General features: G+C 35.0%; 1 protein-coding gene across 3 annotated transcripts in view; it reads right to left on the reverse strand.

Annotated features, from left to right (window-relative positions):
- Positions 1-25826, reverse strand: part of LOC123685478 (glutaredoxin domain-containing cysteine-rich protein CG31559-like) — a 149965-nt gene that overhangs the window by 80120 nt on the left and 44019 nt on the right. For 2 of the 3 annotated variants that reach the window (XM_045625181.1, XM_045625180.1), the window contains exon 3: positions 8211-8444. The exons of the other annotated variant lie outside the window; for it this stretch is intronic. In XM_045625181.1, coding sequence (XP_045481137.1) covers positions 8211-8444 — 234 coding nt within the window. The remainder of the gene's footprint in view (positions 1-8210; positions 8445-25826) is intronic. 3 annotated transcript variants of the gene reach the window in all.

Consider the following 25826-nt stretch of genomic DNA (forward strand, 5'->3'; position numbering starts at 1 on the left):
GCTAGAAAAGCCTTCAATAAGGCTAAGCGAGAAGGCAGCTGGAATGCCTACAGACTAGCCCTGACCAACTACAACAAAGAGGTCAGGAAAGCCAAAAGGCAGTCCTGGAGAAGCTTCTGTGAGGGAAAAGATAAAACGGCCCCAGCAGCTAGACTTCAAAAGGTACTATCTAAGGATCACTCAAACCCAATTGGCCAAATAAAGAAGCCATGTGGGGAATTTACGAATGATCCTCAAGAGAGCCTAAGAGCTCTACTAGAGACTCACTTTCCTGGCTCCAGGCAGATTACCAGTGAAGATGCGGCCCCCGCTGGGGAAGTATACAACCCCACCAGGTGGGATTCTCAGAAAGCTGGTAGACTATTCACACCAGAAAGAATTGAATGGGCGATAAAGAGCTTTCAGCCCTTCAAATCAGCAGGCATGGATGGTATTTTTCCAGCCATGCTTCAGAAAGGTGTTGAAGTACTTATAGCCCCGATAACTGAGCTCTTCAAGGCCAGCTTTACAAGGGGCTATATCCCGAAATCATGGAGGGAGGCGAGGGTAGTATTCATACCCAAAGAGGGTCGAAAAGGCTCCCCAGAGCCTAAATCCTATCGACCCATATGCCTCACCTCCTTTCTCCTGAAGACCATGGAGAAAATAATTGACAACAACATACGAGGCAGTGTAAAACTCCACAGCAAACAGTTTGCTTATAGGGCGGGTAGATCTACTGTAGACGCCCTTCATCATCTTCTTAGAGAGGTGGAAGGCACCCTCAACGCAAAGGAGATTCTGCTTGCAATGTTCGGTGATATCGGAGGGGCCTTTGACAATACCCTACATACCTCCATATGCAATGCAGCCAAAAGGAAAGGGATAGAACCCTCCACTGTTAAGTGGATATCAGCTATGTTGAAAGGACGAACCGTTACAGCCTATCTGGGAGAAACCGAAGTGACTGTGCTGACGTGCAGGGGATGCCCTCAGGGAGGGGTTCTATCACCCCTGCTGTGGAGCTTGGTCATGGATGGCCTCTTGGAGAGGCTTACAACAGGCGGATTTAACGTCCAGGCTTACGCCGACGACATAGTGGTGACGGTTAGAGGCAAGCATGTGGGCCCAATAAGTAGCCGAATGCAACTTGCTCTCAAAACTATTGAAAATTGGTGCGGGGAAGAGGGGCTTACTATCAACCCCTCGAAAACATCAATAATCCCGTTCACTAGAAGAAGGAATCTCGACCTCAGAGCTCTGGTCTTAAATGGTCAGACTCTGCACTTCTCTAGTGAGTGTAAATATCTAGGTGTTACCCTGGACAGTAAACTGAACTGGGGGAAACATATAGATAAGACTCTTTCCAGAGCCACGGCGGCTATGTGGGCATGCAAAAGACTCTTTGGAAAGACATGGGGAGTGAAACCGAAAATGGTACTGTGGTTATACACAGCGGTGGTACGCCCTATTGTCACCTATGCATCTCTAGCATGGTGGACAAAAACCGAGGAGGTCACCACACGCATCAGGTTGCAGAAAATGCAAAGGCTGGCGTGCATTGGTGTCACAGGAGCTATGCGCACAGCTCCTACGGCAGCGCTGGAGGTCATACTAGACTTGCCTCCCTTACACCTACATGTAAGGAAATGTAGCCTGCTCGAAGCAATAAGGATATCCCATAATGGAAAGCTCCTTCCTGGGAACTGGGTTGGACATATGAGGATACTGAATCAACTAGATTCAAACCTCCTCGCAAAACCATCAGATATTATGCCAACCACCTACGATTTTGAAACGCCCTTTGAAACGGTTATAAATGACCGTCATAGTGCAATAAGTTTCATAAATCGTCTAGACAAAAAGTCATCCATATGGTTTACAGATGGATCAAAAACAGAGAAGGGCACCGGCATTGGGATATATGGACCTAGACTGAGGATCTCTAAAGCCCTGGGAAGTGAGCCCTCGATTCTACAAGCCGAGATAATGGCTGTTTATGTATGCGCCCAGGAGTGTCTCAAAATGAACCTCAAAGGGGCGCATATCTACATCACCACGGACAGCCAAGCCACGCTGAGATCCCTGGAATCGTGTTGTCAGGGGTCTCTGCTGACTTGGGAGTGCCGTAACACCATAAAGCAACTGTCCAGAGGAAACAAGGTGACTCTACTATGGGTACCAGGGCACTGTGGTGTTGAAGGAAATGAGAGAGCGGACGAGCTTGCAAAAAGTGCATCTAGGCTAAGACCTGCTGGACCTGAGCCTTTCTGTGGGATAGGAAAAGACCAATACAAAGCTGCGGTCCAGCTATGGGAGTTGAACAGTAGGACAATCCACTGGACTAACACTCCTAGACTTGCTCAGGCAAAGAAATTCGTGAAGATTTTACCTACTTACACCAGAAAACTCCTGAAGCTGTCACGAGCGGAGCTTCGGGTGATGGTGGGACTGCTGACGGGGCACTGTCGGTACAAACATCATTTGTACCGTATGGGTAAGTCAGCAGACGAGATTTGCAGGCTCTGTGGATCGGAAGTAGAAACTTCTGAACACTTGATATGCAAGTGTCCAGAGCTGGCTGGCCTAAGAACCATTCACATGGGCAAGCCGGTCCTGGATACCAGAGAGGTAATGGCCAAGGCCCCTAGGGAGGTTGTCAATTTTATTAACGTCGTTGACGACCTCCCTGGGTTTCTATGAATGAGTAGGGTAGTGAACAAAAGATCTGCATGGTCGCAGTTCCCGGAAGGCTCACCGAAGCAAAACGACCCCAGTTCAAATAATAATAATAATAATGGTGGAAAGTGTCAAGTAACGGTGACTTTGTAAGGTTTTCATAATGGAGAATACAATTCCATAATTTTCATACGACGACAAAAATTTTGTGACAGAGTTACCATTTTCTAGGACCCTCAATGTCAAAACTGGTTCAGCGCATGAGTCAGAATCGTACTTTTTCAAAAACTATTCACGAAAAATTCAGTTGGTTAACCGGTAGCAAAATTCTTATCAAACTTTTCTGTTGATACTGCCTGCTACATTCCTATCAAAAAAGGCCTTTCGTTTCGACTGCATAAGATAACTTGTAGTTTCTCGCGCTACGGGTAAACCAGAAATTTCCAAAGAACATATTCATCCGGCTATGAAATCGAAATTGTTCAGAATAATGTAAATACATTGTACCGTGCTCAACGCGAATTCATCAACAGTGTTAATAATGGGTAAAGGGAAAAGCGTAAAATGATAAAGTATTTAATGAACATGTTCATTCTACTATCGACACAAGAACTTTTAGGGGAAACAATGAAAGTGTTAATTCGGAGAATTTTTAGGAGCTTGCTCAATTCGCCGTGACGTTATACGAAGATTTTGAGAAGTATATATTTTCGTTCCATCTGTTTGGTGTGAATTATAGAAAACCATTCAGAACGATTCAATAGATCCGGTGACTAAAATGTTGAGGAAAAAATTTATAACGAAGTTGACAGTATTTTTCTTTGGAATTTTGAATATATTCATTCAAGTACTAACTGATACTGTTTTAGGTTCTTATCTCTTTTATTACCATAAAATAAATGTTTTTGTTACTGAAAGATATGTTTTTGATTATGTGAAGATTATAGTGAAGAGCAACTTCTACTTTTTGAAGACATTTTTAGTTCTAATTTATAAATAAATGAAACTATTCGATCTTTAATGACCTTTTGAAAACTTAAAATATTTTCACCTAAATTCAATTCTAAAACTAGATTCAAACCAAAATTATTGAAATAATCAAAACTACAATTCAGATAATAGCTCACTTGTTTATATAGGTGATACCTATTTCTAACGAGCCACTCACGTGCATTCAAATCATCTAATGAGTGTCCATTATTTTTCACAATAAGGTTTGTAGTTGTAATAATAAACTGCGATAATGATTGATATTTGAGTTGAACATAATGAAAATTTGAAAATTTAGAAATGATAATTGACATCTGATGAAATCAAAACTATCTACTATCCACTGTCTTCCTTGTTTTTGTTTATTTGTACTGGAATATTGTGCACATGTCTGAGTCTCCGCAGATCATTTCTCGGAAAACGAAAGTTATTCAAATGAAATTTCTTCTCTATTATATTATCATTACAAAAAACGGGTTCACTAGGTTTTCATGCCTTTTTTACACCAACTGTATAATGAAGATTCAATCAAAATATTTTCTCATATAACCTCTGCTTCCAGGACATTGTTATAAAATATATAGTTCCAAAATAATCTGAATTGTGAACACCATTCGACATAAAACGTTCAAGTCAACTATGTTGCTGAGTTGAACTTTTTTTGAGAATTTGAAATTCTTGTAAAATTTGTTTTAATTCAAATTTTTTTCGTCCAATGTAATGGTTCTGTCATATGTTCGAAATCAAAAAATAATTCAAATTTCTCGAAAAATTCACATTATTATTTCGTTTACTTATACAGTTACAACTATTCGTTCATTAGTTCCTGTTGAATAATGGAGGCAAATATTCACCATGAACTCTATTCCTTTTGACTGACCTGACATCATGTAGGATTTAGTCAATAAACATCATTATGATTATGATTAAAAGTTTCTTTGAATAAACATTGGTCGCTCGTATCTTAATAAAATAAGGAAGGTCTGTATTTGAAATCCTTAAAATAGAACTCAACGCGCGTACATATTGAAATAAAGGATACTCATCAAAATATCGTTGTAATAATTCTCCATTACATAATTTAATTATTTTTTTAAAATACAGCCTCTGGTTGTTTCTGCTTCATTAAGTAAAACAAACATAAGGAAGAAAACCAATTGTTCATAACGAATTATTTATTGAATGAACAATTCAAGTTTGAATGTAATTAATATTTTTCATATGAAAGAGCAGGATAAACTATGAAAGGGTTAGTTAGTTACTCGAAAATAATAATAAGTCGAATAAAACTTTTGTTTATCAACAAATACGCTTCTTAATCTTAATATGTTTCAGAATCAATTTAATTAAGTTGCAAACAACGCATTTGTCTATAACAATCTTTTAAACAATTGACATAAAAAACTTGTATTTTAATTTTTAATAATCCAATATCCGAGCATTTTGAAAATCAAATGAATGTAATTCCTCGAAATGATGTCTAGCTTGTGCCGTTTTGTCAACTTTATTGCAATTCTTCGTCTGACAATCATATCTATGTTGTCTTATTCTATTTTGGAGCTACTGCTTAGTCTTTCCTAAATAACTCCTCTCGAAATCTAGGCAAGGTATCTGATAAATTAAATTTGATATTTGTTATGAAGTAGTCTTATCTTTTAGATTGTGGAATGATTTATTTACTTCTTTTGTGTTATAAAACACTAATTGAGCTGAAATTTTATTTTTCTTGAATATCAAATTCAGTTTCAATGATAGTGGAGGCATAAAAGGAAATCTGCAATATTTGATAATTTCATTATTTTCATTTCCGTTAGGTGGATCACGAAAATAATGATTTAATGAGACAGGTAATGAAATATAATAATTATCAATTATGTGATGTTGATTTTAATAAAGTATCTGCTCATTATCACAGCTGTGCCAAAGCTCAGTAATTTGTAATCAAATCAAGGAGTTGAGGTGCGCTTATTCAAATAACTTCATTTTCAAACTTAGTTGACTAGTACTTCAATTGTGATATCTGAGACATGTCATCATAGTAAATATTCATTTCTGTGTTTTTTCCACAGCAGAACAGAGTTGCATTTAGCCAAAGTACCCAATTTATAAAATTGTTTGAAGAGTTTCCTTAGGTTTTTTAGCACATGGTTCTTGATCAGTAAAAAACCCAAGAAAACTCTTCAAACAATTTTATAAATCGATGAGCACAAGAAAATAAACAACAAATAATATAAAATCTTCCGGGTGAAAATGGAATTTAACATCAATAATAGATACAACAATCATGAAAAATCACAGAATATGAGAAAGCTTGAAAAATTGAAGTTAAAATTAGTAAAACCGAAGAACCGACGTATATTTCTTTTGCAATGTGAAGACTAAGAACTCATACCAACATTCCTCAACTTAAATGTTGGACAAAACACCCAGAAAAAATTCAGCAAAATTTTTAAGACATTTCGATTCAAGACGATAAACCTTCTCATTATCGACACTTCCAAAAACATCAGGATTCTACAAAAAAGCATAACAAATGCAACAAATCCAATTCTAGAGGGTGATAACGGAGTGTGCGTAAAGAAAACATTGAAAAAACAATACCGAAAAATAGAGGAACTGTTCAATGAAATCAGAACTAAACAAATAAATAAAATCAATAAACTGAAACACAAAATTGAAGAAAAGCAGACAAAAAAAAGATTGGATTGAGAAAATCTCTCATATAATTAAACCAAACGATGTTCAACAAGTTTTAAATTTGGGACCAAAATATTGCATTCCGGTTGAAAAACAGAATCTTCCAACACACCATATCATCGCAAATATAGAAACGGAAATTGACAAATTCGATAAAGACACTCAAGCTGAAATACGAAATGAAGTGGTAAATGATATTACTAATTTTAAGAAACAAGATACAGAACTGAGAGAAAAACAATTAAAATTGAATCACAAGATCAAGAAAACAAAATCATTCCTCAAAAATAACCCTGAAATAACAGTTTTTGAGCAAGATAAATCGAAGAAAACCATAGTAATGAACACAAGGGACTATGATAAAAAATGTATGATATCTTTAACGACGAAGCAACTGAAACAAGATCCAACAAATATAATTAAAACTGAAAATAATGAACTGATAAAATCATGAGAAAAAAAATATATTTTACCTAAGAAACTGTGTAATGCATTGAAAATACATAATTCAAATCCTCCCCAAATATACGGACTTCCCAAATAACACAAAAGTGAAATACCCCTTAGACCAATCATTAGCTGTGTTCAAAGTCCTATTTACAAACTTTCAAAATTGCGGGACCACTACTCTTTTTGGTCTACATCAATTTCTTGCCGGATGCGTATCGGGGTGTGGCTGATACTACGGGATCTATTTACAGTTTCCCAAGATTAGAGAACTTCCAGATATCTTTAAGAAAGTTTACTGATGATATAAACTATCTGATAAAATGTCATCTTATCTCAGCATCTATGAATAAGGCAGCTAATCTGCTCAGCATTGTCAGGGAATGGTTGTGTGCTCATAATCTGGTTCTGAACATTAATAAAACACAATGTTTATTTTTCCATAGCGACAAATCTAGGCTGACTTATCCCAAGTCAATAGCTATTTCTGATGGTCAAATCGAGGTTCACGATCAAGTTCAAATCCTGAGAATCATTCTCGAGAGTCATCTGAAATGGGGACCTCACACAGATAAGCTTAGTCAGAGACTTAACTTTGCATGCTTTACTCTTTTTATGCTCAGAAGTAAACTCGATTTAAAATGTCTGAAATTGGTATATTATGCTAATTTCCTTTTTCTTCTCTCCTGACACTCTCACAGTTCATTCCTCCATAGGCACTCTCATTTTTCGTGTATACATATAGCTCAAATTGTATTTCAGAATTCAACACTTTGCAATGTAACCTTGATGAAGCCGCTTAGACGGCGAAACAATTATCGGAAATAATTAAAATCTGTGGAAATTAGTAAGTGTTTATATTTATTTTTTACCAAATAAATATTAACCCCTTTGTAGATGACAGAACTGATACCCAAAATTTGAGTTCTGTTTATTTCAATATTTTGAATTGGTACCGATTTAATAGAGACCAGCCGAAAGAAAAAATAACATGAACACCTTGTTTCGCATTCAACCTGTATTATTATTGTTTTTGTTTCATCATACATCTGCTCAAGTTCAAATTGCCATTTGACATGTAAATTTGCCATTTGATATTTTTATTATTTGATACACTGTGTGTTCAATGGTCTGTGTAGCACATCGTTAGCCGACAACAATTAACTAAGGGTGTGTCACCACCTAAAATTTTTCGAGGATTCTGTGATGGTATATTATTGTATTCTAGCTGTGAAGAAGTCTGAATATACAGACGAAACGTCACTCAGTTAAGAGGTTGTGTTTCACTGGCTGTCCTACTTTCCATTATCCTTGTTTAATATATTAACTTTACTCAAACTAAATCGGATTAGCTTGGTTTTTTACAGGGAGCTCTATTAAACTGCCATGTTTCCACTTAAAAGGAATTCATTACTCACCCCCACGTGTTGCCCATCAACAAAGACCTGTGGCACAAGAATAAAATCACATCTCATTCGTTCCCGTATCTCCTGCTGACATTCAATACTCATGAACACGTCTCTTTCCTCGAATTTGATTAGAAGGGTACGCAGGATTTGCTTCACTTTCATGCAGGCTTGATAGGTGTCGCGAATTATGCCCATGGATGTTGTGTACACAACTACTTTGCCGGCTTCTTTCTCTTTGTAGGTCTGGAAAGAATAATAAGAAAGATAAGAAAATGTAATAACTGATTGTTGGCTACAATGTGGTTTGTATTTTGGTACTCCTCGTGTCATGTTATATCATGGTCCAAACAAATTGACACCTAGCCGCTTAATAATGATGAATTAATAGTTATTTATGTAATAAGGATCATTCAGACGATCATTATGGTACAAGTCGTGAATGTTCGAGCGAGGCGTAGACGAGTCTGACAACACGACGTGTGCCATAATGATCGTTTATGATTCGTATTACATATAAAATTTCATCTGATGGTATTTATCAATACATTTTCGAAAAATTAGAAACTTCATTTTTGACATGACAACTTTTTTTGTAGGAGTAAGTTTATGTGTAGTTTCAAATATTTGTAGGTTAGTGAGCTATGCTTAGCCATTTCCTCGACAACGTTAGGTTGGAACGGCAATATTTATTGATCTGCTTTCAAAGTCAATTGTCACGTAGAATTGAATTAATTTAAATAATAATGAGTGATTCTGAAACTTATAGTTTACCTTCTGATTTGGAAATATCGTGGACTACTTTTTCCAGGAAAAATCCCGGATTGTATATGAAACAGCATTTAATCAGTAAGAAGAATGGTGTTCTACTAGAAAATCAAGAATATCACTCATGACAAAGTATTGTTGGCTTACTTTGAATACTTATCGAAGGAAAGAAAACCATCTTCCCTATGATCTTATTATTCGATGATGAGAATATTTTATCAATAAGAAAGAACGTCGATATTAGTAAGTACCTACAGCTGGTTGCATTACTAAAACGTAACTCAGAAGGTTACAGAGCTTAAAAATCCAAAATTTTTACTAAACAATACGTCACAAAGTTTTCAATGGAAGCATCAGATGACACATATTTATTAAAAAAAAGTTGCTTTGATAATAATTGGACTAAGTGAAGCATGCAGAAAAGAGGAACTGACAAATATGCTCGTTGAAAATGAGATAGATGAAGAATCCGTCTTTAGAATTACTTTACCGAATACAAAAACAAAGGTAATTCGAGAATTTTTGTAACATCGGGGAATATCCAAGGATTGAATATGGTAGAACTTGTCAGAGAATAAAATAAAAATACGGCCTTGCAACACAAGCCATCGACGTTTTTTTGTCACTTATAAAAAAAGAAATGCATCAAACAACCCGTTGGAATTCACACCTTTAACCAAATGCCAAAAGTTATTGCCACTTTTTTAAATTTACCTCACCCTGAAGAATATAGCGGACATTGTTTTCGGAGATCGTCTGCTTCATTTTTGGCAGATTCTGGAGATGATCTGTTACCGTGAAACGCAACGGCGGATGGAGAAGCAATACTGTTGATGAAGGTTACATCAAAAGAGTAAAAGAAAAAGATATCAGAAGCAATTTTTGGTGCCAACAACCAAACAGGATTACAAAATTATTAAAAAGGATCAACCACTGATGTGAAAACTCTAAAATCCATTGGAATTAATATTACAAATTGTAGTAATTGCTCATTCACCACTTATAATAAATTGTTTTTTATATTAAATAGTTATGTATTCTGAATAAACTTTCTTGATCTCACCATCACATGTTTTCATATAAAATTTCATCATGGTACTTATTACCATAATGAATTAATTATAGGACTAAGTAACATAATTACGCCGGTAAGGTTAGCTCCCGGCCGGCCAGCTCCACGGGAACCATTCATTCTACCACGGCCAAACACACATTCGTCATTTTCGATATTTTGATTTAATTTCTAGATGCGTGAATGTAATAAGATTAGGTTCATCTTATAGAGTAATTAAAGATCTAGCGGGTAGTAATTTTATGTTTATATAGGCTACATCTAGGGATCAATTTCAGGATAGAATTAAAGAATTTCATGCCAGCCGAAAAGATTTTCCTGATTTTTATATTTTCCGAATAAGCGGCCTAAGATGATATTTCGTCCATCTTATGTAGAATTGAAAAATCTTTAAATATTGAAATTTTCGTTCACATTGGGTACCTCTAAGGGCCCTGATCCACGACCTGAATTGTATAATATCATGCCAATGTTCTCTTGTCAACTATCATACAATTCTTAGGTTTTCATTAGTTCCATGGTTTATTAGGATGTCTCACGAACGAATAGAACAACCGAGTCAGGAATTACTTGAAGGTAATCTGAAGATAGTATTGACATAATATAGCAATATTACTCAAATGTATATTCTCATTTGAATCAACTAATAACTTACAATTTTGATATGAATGTATTCAATTTCAATTCATCCAATAAGAATCTTTGTTAAACACTGCTGTTTTTTAATATTGCATATACCATTTTTGTACACAATAATATATCTGATTCAAATATATCTGATTCAGATATATGATTGTGTACAACAACAGTATATGCAATATTAAAAAGCAGCAGTGTTTAACAAAGATTCTTATTGGATGAATTGAAATTGAATATATTCATATCAAAATTGTAAGTTATTAGGTGATTCAAATGAGAATTTACATTTAAGTAACATTGCTATATTATGTCAATACTATTTTCAGGTTACCTTCAAGTAATTCATGACTCGGTTCTTCTATTCGTTCGTGAGACATTAATAAACCATGGGACGAACGAAATCCGAAAGAATTGTAGTTGACAAGAAAACATTGGCATGATATCATACAATTCAGGTCGTGGAGCTGGGCCTTTAGAGACACCCAATGTGAACGAAAATTTCAATGTTTATTGGCCTTTCAATCCTTCCTACTATGGACTAAATTTCATCTTTGGCCGCTCATTCGAAAAGCATGAAAATCCCGAAAACTATCCGGCCGGCACGATATCATAGTATTCAGGTCGTGGAGCTGGGCTCTTAGAGATACTCAATGTGAACGAAAATTTCAATTTTCATGGCTTTTTCAATCCTCCATAACATGGACTTAATTTCATTTCTGGCCGCTTATTCGAAAAACATGAAAATCCCGAAAAACTATCCGGCCGGCACGATATCATACTATTCAGGTCGTGGAGCTGGGCCTTTAGAGGTACCCAATGTAAACGAAAAATTCAATATTCATGGCTTTCTCAATCCTTCATAACATGGACTTAATATCATCTTTGTCCGCTTATTCGAAAAACATGAAAATCACGAAATACTATCCGGCCGGCATGATATCATACAATTCAGGTCGTGGAGCAGGGTCCTTAGAGGTACCCAATATGAACGAAAATTTCAGTATTTATAGATTTTTCAATCCCCATAAAATGGACTAAATATCATCTTTGGCCGCTCATTCGGAAAATATAAAAATCACGAAAATCTCTTCGGCCAGCATGAAATTCTTTAATTCCATCCTGAAATTGATCCCCAGATGTATCCTATGTAAACGAAAAATTACTACTCGCTAGATCTTCCATTTCTTTATAAGATGAACCTAATTTTATTACATTCACGAATCTAGAAATGAAATCAAAATATCGAAAATGACGAAAGTGTGTTTGACCGTGATGGAATGAATGGTTCACGTGGAGCTGGTCGGCCGGGAGCTAACCTTACCGGCGTAACATAATTCCTTCATAACTTCCTTATGCCATCAAAATTGAATGACATAACGTTGTCATTATGACATGACATCAGATAAAATAAAATATAATCCATGCATTCACATTGCTTTATTGTTTTTATTCAGTAACAACAACACAAAATAGGAGTTGGATTGGATAGTTTGTTTCAAGAATTTCATCAAAGAAATTATTTGTATAAGCGATTTTAATTTTTTTTCTGAGAAATATCACCTGGAATTGAACATTGGCAATTGAGGTAATCATTTAGTTAATGAATTTCATTTCTGCTAGTACATTTCGTATTACAAGTGGCGAGTCCAAGAGGGTAAAATGGGTAAGTACCCCCACCTCCCAACCCTCGTCGAAATGTTCATAGCTTCAGAGAAGAATCAGCTTTCAAGCAAGAGCAAGCAAATCGATGATATATAAACACGCTTGTGACATTTCGGCAAATTTTGAACGTAAAATCACAGCCCAAACGGGACCATCTAGAGCAAAAATGACAAGAATAAGACCCCCTCAAAATCATCTCGAGATCCCAGGAAAAATCCCAAACCTTCGATTCTCCTCGCGGTTTTCGAGTATACGGGGTGTTTCGGATTATTTTTACATTTCGAGTACCATATTTCTGTGGTATCTGTGGACAATTCGACTGTCAGTGTCATGTTATAATAAATAATAAATATTCCATTTCGATATACGTGTGAAATTTGTTGAGAAAGTTTGCAGTTTCCAGAATTGTTATTTAATATTTAAATAAATGCCGACAGATAAAATGCAAAGTCTTCATCGAATCAAAAATTCGATAGATATTTGTCAAAATTTGGAAATGAACATTGATATCATCGAATGCATTTTCCTCATTTCAGGTTTGTTTAAAAAGTTTGTATTATTGATTCAATTGGATGAAAGATATATATATATATATATATATATATATATATATATATATATATCGTGAATCTTTAAGGGAATTCGACTGATAAGAAGGATTTCAGTTTTACTCTTTATTCATACCAAGCTTTCGGAACTGGTTAGTTCCTTCCTCAGGGTTAGTACAATTTTAACAATTAAAATTAAAATTACAAACACAAAAAGAACTTTCACAAATCTTTAAAAACAGTCACTTACAGAATTTGAGGTTGTCTCCTTAATAAGTTAAAATTCATCAATTAACGCAAATTTTTAAGTAAATTAGTCTCAAATACTCTATCAGTTGGATTAATCTTTCTTTGTCAATTGGATGTGAGTATAAACAGTGTGTCTAACCTAACTTAATTATTTTCTTTGGTACATATCACAGAATCGCATTGCGTCAACTTTGGTTTACTTTTTCTTCTTATTTTTATTCTTCTAGTGGTCCATCATAGAATCGTTCCCGGTTTGGATATGTTAACAGGAACGTGTAAACATTGCTTAATTTTTGTACGTCAGTTTTTTTATTTATTGGATTTTCTTGATTTCTTATGTTGATCATTTCTTGTATCAGTCTTTTATTATATTTACCTTCCGTACATAATACTTCTGTATTTTCAAAATCAATTTTATGATCCTTTTTCATTGAGTGTACAGCTAAAGCACATCGTGGGTTCATTGTCCGGATATCACTCTTATGTAACGTTAATCGACTCTTTAACCATTGAGATGTTTGTCCCACATATCCAAACCGGGAACGATTCTATGATGGACCACTAGAAGAATAAAAATAAGAAGAAAAAGTAAACCAAAGTTGACGCAATGCGATTCTGTGATATGTACCAAAGAAAATAATTAAGTTAGGTTAGACACACTGTTTATACTCACATCCAATTGACAAAGAAAGATTAATCCAACTGATAGAGTATTTGAGACTAATTTACTTAAAAATTTGCGTTAATTGATGAATTTTAACTTATTAAGGAGACAACCTCAAATTCTGTAAGTGACTGTTTTTAAAGATTTGTGAAAGTTCTTTTTGTGTATGTAATTTTAATTTTAATTGTTAAAATTGTAGTAACCCTGAGGAAGGAACTAACCAGTTCCGAAAGCTTGGTATGAATAAAGAGTAAAACTGAAATCCTTCTTATCAGTCGAATTCCCTTAAAGATTCACGATATTTATAGTACGACTGTTATCTGGAGACAATATATATATATATATATATATATATATATATATATACATATATATATATATATATATATATATATATATATATATATATATATATATATATATATATATATATATAAAGAGCTTTCAGCCCTTCAAATCAGCAGGCATGGATGGTATTAGCCATGCTTCAGGAAGGTGTTGAAGTGCTTATAGCCCCGATAACTGAGCTCTTCAAGGCCAGCTTTACAAGGGGCTATATCCCGAAATCATGAAGGGAGGCGAGGGTAGTATTCATACCCAAAGAGGGTCGAAAAGGCTCCCCAGAGCCTAAATCCTATCTACCCATATGCCTCACCTCCTTTCTCCTGAAGACCATGGAGAAAATAATTGACAACAACATAAGAGGCATTGTAAAACTCCACAGCAAACAGTTTGCTTATAGGGCGGGTAGATCTACTGTAGACGCCCTTCATCATCTTCTTAGAGAGGTGGAAGGCACCCTCAACGCAATAGAGATTCTGCTTGCAATGTTCGGTAATATCGGAGGGGCCTTTGACAATACCCTACATACCTCCATATGCAATGCAGCCAAAAGGGAAGGGATAGAACCCTCCACTGTAAAGCGGATATCAGCTATGTTGAAAGGACGAACCGTTACAGCCTATCTGGGAGAAACCGAAGTGACTGTGCTGACGTGCAGGGGTTGCCCTCAGGGAGGGGTTCTATCACCCCTGCTGTGGAGCTTGGTCATGGATGGCCTCTTGGAGAGGCTTACAACAGGCGGCTTTAACGTCCAGGCTTACGCCGACGACATAGTGGTGACAGTTAGAGGCAAGCATGGGGGCCCAATAAGTAGCCGAATGCAACTTGCTCTCAAAACTATTGAAAATTGATGCGGGGAAGAGGGGCTTACTGTCAACCCCTCGAAAACATCAATAATCCCGTTCACTAGAAGAAGGAATCTCGACCTCAGAGCTCTGGTCTTAAATGGTCAGACTCTGCACTTCTCTAGTGAGTGTAAATATCTAGGTAATATCCTGGACAGTAAACTGAACTGGGGGAAACATATAGAAAAGATTCTTTCAAGAGCCACGACGGCTATGTGGGCATGTAAAAGACTCTTTGGAAAGACATGGGGAGTGAAACCGAAAATGGTACTGCGGTTATACACAGCGGTGGTACGCCCTATTGTCACCTATGCATCTCTAGCATGGTGGACAAAAACCGAGGAGGTCACTACACGCTTCAGGTTGCAGAAAATGCAAAGGCTGGCGTGTATTGGTGTCACAGGAGCTATGCGCACAGCTCCTACGGCAGCGCTGGAGGTCATACTAGACTTGCCTCCCTTACACCTACATGTAAGTAAATGTAGCCTGCTCGAAGCAATAAGGATTTCCCATGATGGAAAGCTCCTTCCTGGGAACTGGGTTGGACATATGAGGATTCTGAATCAACTAGATTGAAACCTCCTCGCAAAACCATCAGATATTATGCCAACCACCTACGATTTTGAAACGCCCTTTGAAACGGTTATAATTGACCGTCATAGTGCAATAAGTTTCATAAATCGTCTGGAAAAAAGTCATCCATATGGTTTACAGATGGATCAAAAACAGAGAAGGGCACCGGAATTGGGATATGTGGACCTAGACTGAGGATCTCTAAAGCCCTGGGAAGTGAGCCCTCGATTCTACAGACCGAGATAATGGCTGTTTATGTATGCGCCCAGGAATGTCTCAAAATGAACCTCAAAGGGGCGCATATCTACATCACCACGGACAGCCAAGCCACGCTGAGATCCCTGGAATCGTGCTTTCAGGGGTCTCTGCTGACTTGGGAGTGCCGTTACACCATAAAGCAACTGGCCAGAGGAAATAAGGTGACTCTACTATGGGTACCAGGGCACTGTGGGGTTGAAGGAAATGAGAGAGCGGACAAGCTTGCAAAAAGTGCATCAAGGTTAAGACCTGCTGGACCTGAGCCTTTCTGTGGGATAGGAAAAGACCAATACAAAGCTGCGGTCCAGCTATGGGAGTTGAACAGTAGGACAATCCACTGGACTAACACTCCTAGACTTGCGCAGGCAAAGAAATTCGTGAAGATTTCACCTACTTACACCATAAAACTCCTGAAGCTGTCACGAGCGGAGCTTTGGGTGATGGTGGGACTGCTGACGGGGCACTGTCGGTACAAACATCATTTGTACCGTATAGGTAAGTCAGCAGACGAGATTTGCAGGCTCTGTGGATCGGAAGTAGAAACTTCTGAACACTTGATATGCAAGTGTCCAGAGCTGGCTGGCCTAAGAACCATTCACATGGGCAAGCCGGTCCTGGATACCAGAGAGGTAATGGCCAAGGCCCCTAGGGAGGTTGTCAATTTTATTAACGTCGTTGACGACCTCCCTGGGTTTCTATGAATGAGTAGGGTAGTGAACAAAAGATCTGCATGGTCGCAGTTCCCGGAAGGCTTACCGAAGCAAAACGACCCCAGTTCAAATAATAATGATAATAATAATAATACTTTATATCAGTAATTTTTCGTTTATTTTCCACAAACTATAAAACTACATTCTCATTCGTGAGAATATGAATCTATTGCGACAGCATATGGAACTACAAAAGAGAACAGAAGCTTCATTCATCAATTCAGTCTTGGATTGGAGTAGAATTTGTGCTACTATAAAACAGTATTAAATAGATAGAAAAACTCCTTATAGATAATTCACAATTGGCTTTATTACTGGGAAAAGGACCAAGTTAGTCAGATGACATTCAGAAATTTCCATGTGTTTTTTGAATATCTAAAATACACTTTTACGATAGAGGAGAAGAATTTGAGTGCAGTGCTGTTGAATTTATAATGAATAAGTCAAATCGCGAAATCTTCCATACAAATAACTTCAACTTTATATACCCTGTTATCATAATATTATTTGCCGTTCAACTGAAACATGTATTAATAAACCTTGGAAATTAGAGACTCTCAAACTTATAACCTGATTTCTCGAAAAGGTTCCACCTAGATATGATATTACAATTGCTTATGAGATAACATAAGCCATGTGTATTTGGAAGGTAGATCTATTCGTCCTGTCTCTTTTTAGTTTATTTATTATAGCTATACTGAATATTTCTAAAAAAAAAATTTCACTTTAGATATGAATTAATTTTATTTGGACTTATGCATCATATATAACCATAAATTTGAGAAAGATATATTGTTCTAAATTCCATTATTAGTCTTTTGAATAGTACTTGAATGATTTAAATAATGTAATGGTCTTCCTTCAGTTCAAGTTTGGCGATTAGATTTTCTTCAAATGAATATCTATTCGCCATTTTTTTGTGAAACAATCAAATTATTCATCGATGGCAAGGATATACATATAAAGAATCAGATGAAATTTTTCACTCAAAATACTAGTCAAAATGTTACGACAGAAATAAAATTTAAAGGAGCATTCATATATGAAGAATTTTAACATGGCAGTTACTTTCGAAATTGGTATCAATTCTCCATCAATTCAATGAAGGTATAAAATACTTTGAAAAGTAACTATTTATTAAAACTTTCCATGTCATGAATGAATGATCAAACTGGTATAAAAAGGTAGATACCTATTTGTTCATTAAAGTTTCCAATAATTTAATCGTTATAGGAATAGGTGCTCTATGGCCAGTTCAGAAAATGAAAGCCTAATGATTTATTCATTGCTTTTATTTTTGGTGGAAATTAAATTATTCATCGATTCAGATCCAAAATTAACATTTGAAAAAATCAAGTCAGTGTAATTATCGAACCCACATGGGTCAATCGTAGATATTGGCCGATACAATTTGACTCAAGAAATTAACAGAGTATGCTATATCAGGATTAGTTAATACTCCTAAACCTATTAATTTCTTATATGATTCATCATTACAACTATCTTTTGTTGAATCAAATTTCAATTTAGTTTTCACAGGTTTAAAATCAGACATGTTGAAATATTGCAATACAATGGCTATAATACCTTTTTCATAATTTCTAGTGATATTCATCCCTAACCATGTTTAAGCTTCCCCTAAATTCTTTATCATAAAATTATCACTTAAATTTTCTATCTGATATATTCATTCGGAATTAACATTAGTTGAAACAGAAAAGTCATCCACGAACAATGCAACAACAGTAAGCAAGTTATTTTTTGATTTTATGCAAATATAATGCTCAATTGTTGATCTTTTGTAAGTAATATCTGTCAAAATTTTATTTACTATATAGGACATAAATTGCCTTGTTCACTTTACTCCTGAGTAAAACTACAAGTCTCTATAACGTAACGAACCATCACTATTAAGCTTTTTCTTAAAAACCCAGTTATATTTCACTACACTGGCATATTTAGGAAGTTCTGCATTTTCCCAGGCATTATTCCTGATGGCTCTCCATTGGGAACACAGGGGCCGATATTCAAATCACCTGCGTTTCGCGGATGATATTGTGCTTAACAGCAGCGACTTGGTCGAGTTGCAGGAAATGCTTTTGGAGGTGAAGACAGCTTCGGAGAGGGTGGGACTAACAATGAACCTAGCGAAGACTAAAATCCTCACAACAGAAGAGAGGAAAATCCAGATAGGTATGGAAGCGATTATATCTACCTGGGTCATCAAATAAAACTGGGAATAGAAAACCAGCAAGCCGAAATTCAAAGAAGAGTCCGTATGACTTGGGCCGCTGCTGGAAAACTCAGCCACACCCTCAGAAATCCTGATATACCTATCAACCTCAAATCAAAAGTTTTCAACACCTGTATCCTTCCGATCCTCACATACGGGCTAGAGACGACTACTCTGACTTGCAGAAGCGCTAACAAGCTCAGAACAACACGAAGGGCCATTGAAAGACTAATGCTAATGGATTGATTTTAGACGAGAATTTAAAGTTTCAGTTTCGCGCGGATTATATCGCAAATAAAATGTCCAAAAAGGTGGGTTTCATATCTAGAATAAGGGGTGAAATTGATATGAATACGTCACTGATGTTGTTTAGATCATTGGTACTTCCTCATGTGGATTATGGCTCGTCAGTTAGGTTTAATTTAAATAAAGGTAGCATAGATAGGTTACAAAAAGTGCAAAATAGAGGTATGAGAATTATTTTGAAATGTAATAAAAGAACTCCCATAAGAAATATGTTAAATTGTTTGAAATTGATGAGTGTCAATCAAAGGATTATTTATAAAACATTAGATTTAATATTCAAAGCAAGGAATAAAATGTTACCTGAATATTTGAGTGAAAACCTAAAATTTGCTAATGAGATACATAATTATAATACACGACGTCCAGATGATTTTTACATAGAAAAAGTTAATACTACATTAATGAATAAATCCACATTTAGCAGGGGATTAGTTATCTTCAATAATCTACCTGAAAAGATCAAATATTGTAATAATTATAGAGAATTCAAAAAATGTTTAATGAGTTATATTTATGAAGAATTTAATTAAGTTAGTGGATTATATTTGTATTGTTTTCAATAGCCGAGTGCTAAATAAAGTTCATTATTATTATTATCTGATATATAGTCATTATCATGATTCATTTCATCACTATCTCACCACTGAATCAGGACTATCTAGTGATATGTCTATGATAACTACATCTCGACTGGTACTAATTACATTGTTACCTGGATTCTGTATCCATTTGATCGTTCACCAGAACCCACAAAAATCTTTTTTGTCCATATACCTTTGAGAAATATGCAACAAAAGAGTATGCAAAATACATCAATAAAATCTTCAGATACTAAAAAACGCCTTAGTTCTTCAGGAATGTCCAATAGGTCCTTCAAATTGTTGCAATTATATTGTATTTCTTCACAAAATATGGAATAGAAGAATAATTTGCTGCTCAACTGAAAAATGTATTGATAAACCTTGAAAATGAGGGACTTCTTATAAACTGATTTCTCAAAGATGTTACATAGATATGATATTACGATTATTAACTATGATGCAACATAAGCTATGGGTATCCGAAAGGTAGATCTATTATTCATTCTGCCTCTTTTCAGTTTGTTTATTATAGCAATACTGATTACTGAATATGCCTAAAACAAAAATTTCACTCTAGGCCTTTTCATAGATCTTATCGAATGATTATGTGAATTCAATATTCTGTCAAAATAAACATTGAATGCAGTTTCTTTATTTCAGGTAGGTTTAAAGTATTTCAATTATTGATTCAATTGAATAAATGTGATTTAATTTCAGGGCTCAAAGTAAATATCCAATGGAATGATAGCCCTTAAAATATATCTTTTATTCATTTTGAATTGACAAGAATATCAATATTTTCATCGGTAAGACATAAAATGACAAATTTTATATCTGAAAATTGGATTATAGGTTATTCTTTATAATCTAAGCGGAAATACAATATATAATGAACAATTATACAGTGTATATATTAAGCGTACCAATTAATCAGCTATTACTGAAAAAACCAATGAAAGTTTTGATTACGATTAAAATATTACTTTTTTCTGAAAAATTTGAGGAGAAACGCATAGTCAGAATATGAGCTTTATTACCGCTGCCTTTCATGAAGGTTAATCAGACTCATAGGTTTGCATAAAAAGTTTTAAAGAATATTGAATAATAGTATAATCCCATTATTCAGATTCAAATTAGCCTTATTCTTTTTAATCAACTTCTTGTTACCTACTCAAAATAATGTGCATCCTCCATAAATTCAATTTTCAGATTTCAAACCATCTCAATTCTTCAGAATCAAATAATTTATACTCAAAAATTGTGCATCCCGAATAATTATTAATTGTATCTTATATTTCTTGATAAATTGTGGAATAAAAAAAGAATTTGATGCTCTAATCGTAATTGAAACATTTCTAGAGACTTCTAATTAATATTTGATAAATTTACATGAAAGAATAATTTTAAGCTCTAATCTCAATTTTCTGACTAGTTATAATCTCACTTCTCTACAAACTGAAGAAATTTTTCAGATTTCATAATGTCTCATTCCTACAAATATTGTATATCTTTACGAATAAGTTAATAATTTGAGACTTTAATATCAATTTTCAGACTTAAATTGGTCCAACATCTCTAGATACTTCATACTTCTAATTGATATTCGACAAATGAATATCCTGTAGATATAAGTATCTATCCAAACAAAAATAATCCATCTTCTAGAAAGAAAAACATAACATACTAATTTTCAATCGAATCATATTCACTACTTACGTTGTACATTTGGAATGAGTGGATTAAAAGTCTGAAATTATCCTCAATGAAATATTCATTGAATATTTCTGTAATCGTTTAATTAGATTTCGTTCTATTTTTTGAATATTACCGAAGAAATTTTTAAAAAGCATGACATGCGTCTGACTGACAGTTCTGATCATACGATCATAGAGAAATCTTTGTCTTTGGTTATGATTGAGATGTCTAAAAACTTGGGTATGGACTGATTAGATTTTGTTTTGCCAATTATGAAAATATTAGTTAAGCTTCTGATTGGCTAGGATCAAGTTTTAATTAATGTATCATGTCAGAATCAAAGGAAAAAAGATCAAAATGAAAAGTATGACATTGCGGCGCCGCCACGAAATAAAACTAATATTTTCAATTTGGTCGAATTCCATTCCATTCCATTCAAAAATTGATGGGTGCATACACCATGTTTTTGGACATCTTTGTTATGATGAAATCATTACGGTTACTGACTGCGTTCGGCAAATCCACACCGGTGCGCAGCGTGTGGTGTTAGGTGCGAACGGTTGATAGATCACGTTACCACGGAGCAAAAGGTGTGTGTGTTTTGCTGAACGATGACGGAGCTAACGGAGCTGATATCGAGGAATTTTTGAATGTGTTTTGTGACAAGAAAAGAATAATTTCGTCGAATGAAATTATTGGAGACGGTCAGACTAGATCTAATTTGTCTCCTCGTGATATCAAGATGTATTCTACATAATGTGTTCATCTTGAACGAGTTGAAAGGAGATAATCCTGAGGATATTGTTGATGAACCACTCATTGAAAAAGTTAGAAATGAACATGGATGAAAAATTTCTTCGCTTTGATACAATTATGTTATTTGTAAAATTAACCTTTATTTTTAATAATAATACCTATTCGTTTCCTAATTGCATACAACATATGACAGTTATGAAATTTATATTTTGTATTGCTCTTTCTCAAAATGATATATATATATATATATATATATATATATATATATATATATATATATATATATATATATATATATATATATATATATATATATAGCCGACAGTTGAGTATCATGCACGAATCTGAGAATTTTGGAAAAACAATAATTATGAATTTTAAGTTATATGTTGAATATATATATATATATATATATATATATATATATATATATATATATATATATATATATATATATATATATATATTCAACATATAACTTAAAATTCATAATTATTGTTTTTCCAAAATTCTCAGATTCGTGCATGATACTCAACTGTCGGCTCGTTTGAATGTTTCATGATTTTTTTCTATCTGGTTTCTCCGAGATTTGCATCGGATTCAGTTTAGTCTTCCTGAACGTTCATAGGGACATTGATGTGACGAGGACGCTGTTTTCAAAGGGTTCAAAGACCAAATTAAATCTTGTGTTGTAGTTGCCAATTGTCTTCCTTTTTTTTATATTAAACAATTGATTTACTATTTAATTTTTGTTAATTTCTACCTGAATGGTTAAAATCCTGATAAGTATAATAATATTATAATACAACAAATACATAAAGGTACAACTTTTTTTTGCGAAATTCGAGGTTTTATTATGAAAAACTGATTATACATTGATAATTCAAAGTATTGCCCATAGCTGGTCACTACTTTCTCCCATCTTTCGGGCAGCGTGCGAATTGAAAAAACTGGTCATCTTTTGAAGCGATCCACGAATCGATCAAGTTCTTACTTCTTCATAAGATCGGAAGTGATAGGCCAGCCAGGCCGTGTGCCATTGATCGAAACAAGTGACAGTCCGAGGGAGCAACGTCTGAAGATTAAGTCGGGTGGGGTGGGAATTCCTATTTCAACGTTTCCAAATATATCTTGACTACTTTCTCAACATGGGGTCGAGCATTGTCATGCAGTAAAATCAATTCATCTTCTCTCTCGTTGTATTGCGGCGGTTTGTCCATCAATGCTCGGCACAAACGCATTAATTGCGTTTGATAACGATCGCCTGTGATCGCTTCAGTCATAATACACTATGCCGAGCTGGTCCCACCAAATACTGAGCATGACCTCATAACGTGGATATTCGGTTTGGCCGTCGACGTGGAAGCATGGCCGGGATATCCCTATGATTTTAGGCGCCTGGGATTATCGTAATGAACTCATTTTTCGTCTGCAGTCCCGATCCGATGCAGAAATCCCTTCCGTTTTTGCCTTGCAAGCAGCTGTTCACAAGCAAACAAACGCCGTTCAAACACCTCCCGGCTTCAACTCGAACGGCACCCAATTTCCTTGTTTCTGAATCATTCCTATGACTTTCGGGCGTTTTGAAATGGCTTGTAGTGTCACTCTTGATGATCCTGCCAATTATTGTTGCGTTTGACATGAGTCTTGATCAAGTATTGCCTCCAATTCTGCATCTTCAAAAACCTTATTTCTTCCACCGCGATGCTGGTCTCCGACATCGAAAGCACCATTCTTGAAGCGTTAAAACCACTCTCGGCACGTTCTTTCACTAATAGCGGCCACACCATAGGTATTTTAGAGCATTCTATGAGCCTCAACTGCAGATTTATTCATACTAAAGCAGAAAATTAAAACCTCCCGCAAATGATGAGAATTTGGCTCGTAAGCTGACATGGTTAATCGTGAATAACTTTATGATGCAGACACAAATCGACTAACATGTCAAAAGCGTTATGTTCACAGATACCTAAACTTATTGTATGAAATCTACGATATATTTATTCCGACTACCACTTACCGTTACAGCCATCTATCGCAAAACGGTGGAAGCAAAGTTGTACGCCTTATACAGGGTGATTCCGGAGGAGACCGTCAGATTTTAGGAGAAATTTACACTAGTCAAGGCAGTTTCGAATCAAATTTTAGTTCATGGTTGGGGGCCTTTATTGACAGTCTACAGGGTGATTTGTCTGATTCGACCGATTTTTCTTTTATTTATAACTTTGATAAGGCTTTATCAATTAAGCAATTTGTCATAGGCATTTGGACAGGAATAAATAATCAATTATGATTTTGCCCACGTTTCGGAACGTCTTGTTCCTTTTTCAAGGCTGAAAATAAAACATTTATTAATAATAAATGAAAACATTAAAAACTTGATTTCATACCTCATCATACAATTAATAAAATAAATGTAAAAATAAGACTGTTAATTTTAGGGAAAACAACTTTATAACTTCTATATGTTTTATATGTTCTATGTTCTATGATCTATATTCTATGATCTACGTTCTATGTCTGAGATTCCAACCTAAGACTAGTTCATGTGGTATTTGTGAGTTATTTTAGAATCCCGAAGAAGTGGCATTGTTTTTGATTTCTTACAGGTCAGTAAGCTATTTCTTTTTATTTGTTTTTATTTATTTTTATTTTATTTCTTTGTATTACTTTGTATAATATTATTTCTTTTTTGTATGTTATTATGTTATATTTTAAACTGAACAAAATAAATCTTACAGATTCAAGACATCAAATCGTCTATTTCTTTGATTATAAAAATAAGAATTGATTACATTCTTATAAATTTTTTTTTGCATTCGTTAGTAACTCGTTTGTAACTATTTGTTACACAAAAATTTTCGTTTGTACCTCAAGGATGCTTGTAGAAAAACATCGCTTTCCACCGGGGTGCTAACTTTACGTTTTTTTTCGATTTCTTCGATTTTTCCAAAAAAAAATTGTAGTTAGAATGTTCATCGTTAGTGACTGTTCGTAACACAAAAATTTTCGATTGTAATTCAATCTATACTGAAAAAAAATTTCCTAGAATGCGAAGTTAGCACCCCAGCGGAATGCGATGTTTTCAACCATTATCCTTGAGGTACAAACGAAAATTTATGTGTTACAAATAGTTACTAACCAGTTACTAACGAATGCAAAAAACAATTTCTTAATTTTTGAAGAAGTGGGTGCTAACTTTACATTTCAGGAGTGGCAGTTTTTCATTATAGATTGGGTTACAAACGAAAGTTTGTGTTACGAACAGTTACTAACCATGGACTTCCAAAATAAAAATTTTTTTTTGGAAAAATCGAAAAAATCGAAAAAAAACCGTGACGTTAGCACCCCAGCGGGATGCGATATTTTCTACCAGTAATGAATGCAAAAAACAATTCTTGATTTTCGAAACAGTGGGTGCTAACTTCACGGATACTCGCTACACACACTGGGGTCCGTTAGACCCCAGCCAATTAGAAATGCATGCCGATCTTCACATATTTCTGACACAAGCTATAAACATCTCGTAAATTAGGCATACTTCTATCACTCTCACATCATTATATTGCGAAGTGTTTGAGGGTTTTAGTATTCCGGTGGACAGCGATCAAAGAGGTTCTGGACTTTTCTTGACCCCAGTGTGTGTTTTACGTTAGGTTTTTTTACCGTTAGTCTTTTTCATTTCTTGATTTTTGTGATATTCAGTTGAGTTTAAATTTGCACATTT

This window comes from Harmonia axyridis, chromosome 7 (genome assembly GCF_914767665.1).
Source record: "Harmonia axyridis chromosome 7, icHarAxyr1.1, whole genome shotgun sequence".
In the NCBI taxonomy this organism is placed as follows: Eukaryota; Metazoa; Arthropoda; class Insecta; order Coleoptera; family Coccinellidae; genus Harmonia; species Harmonia axyridis.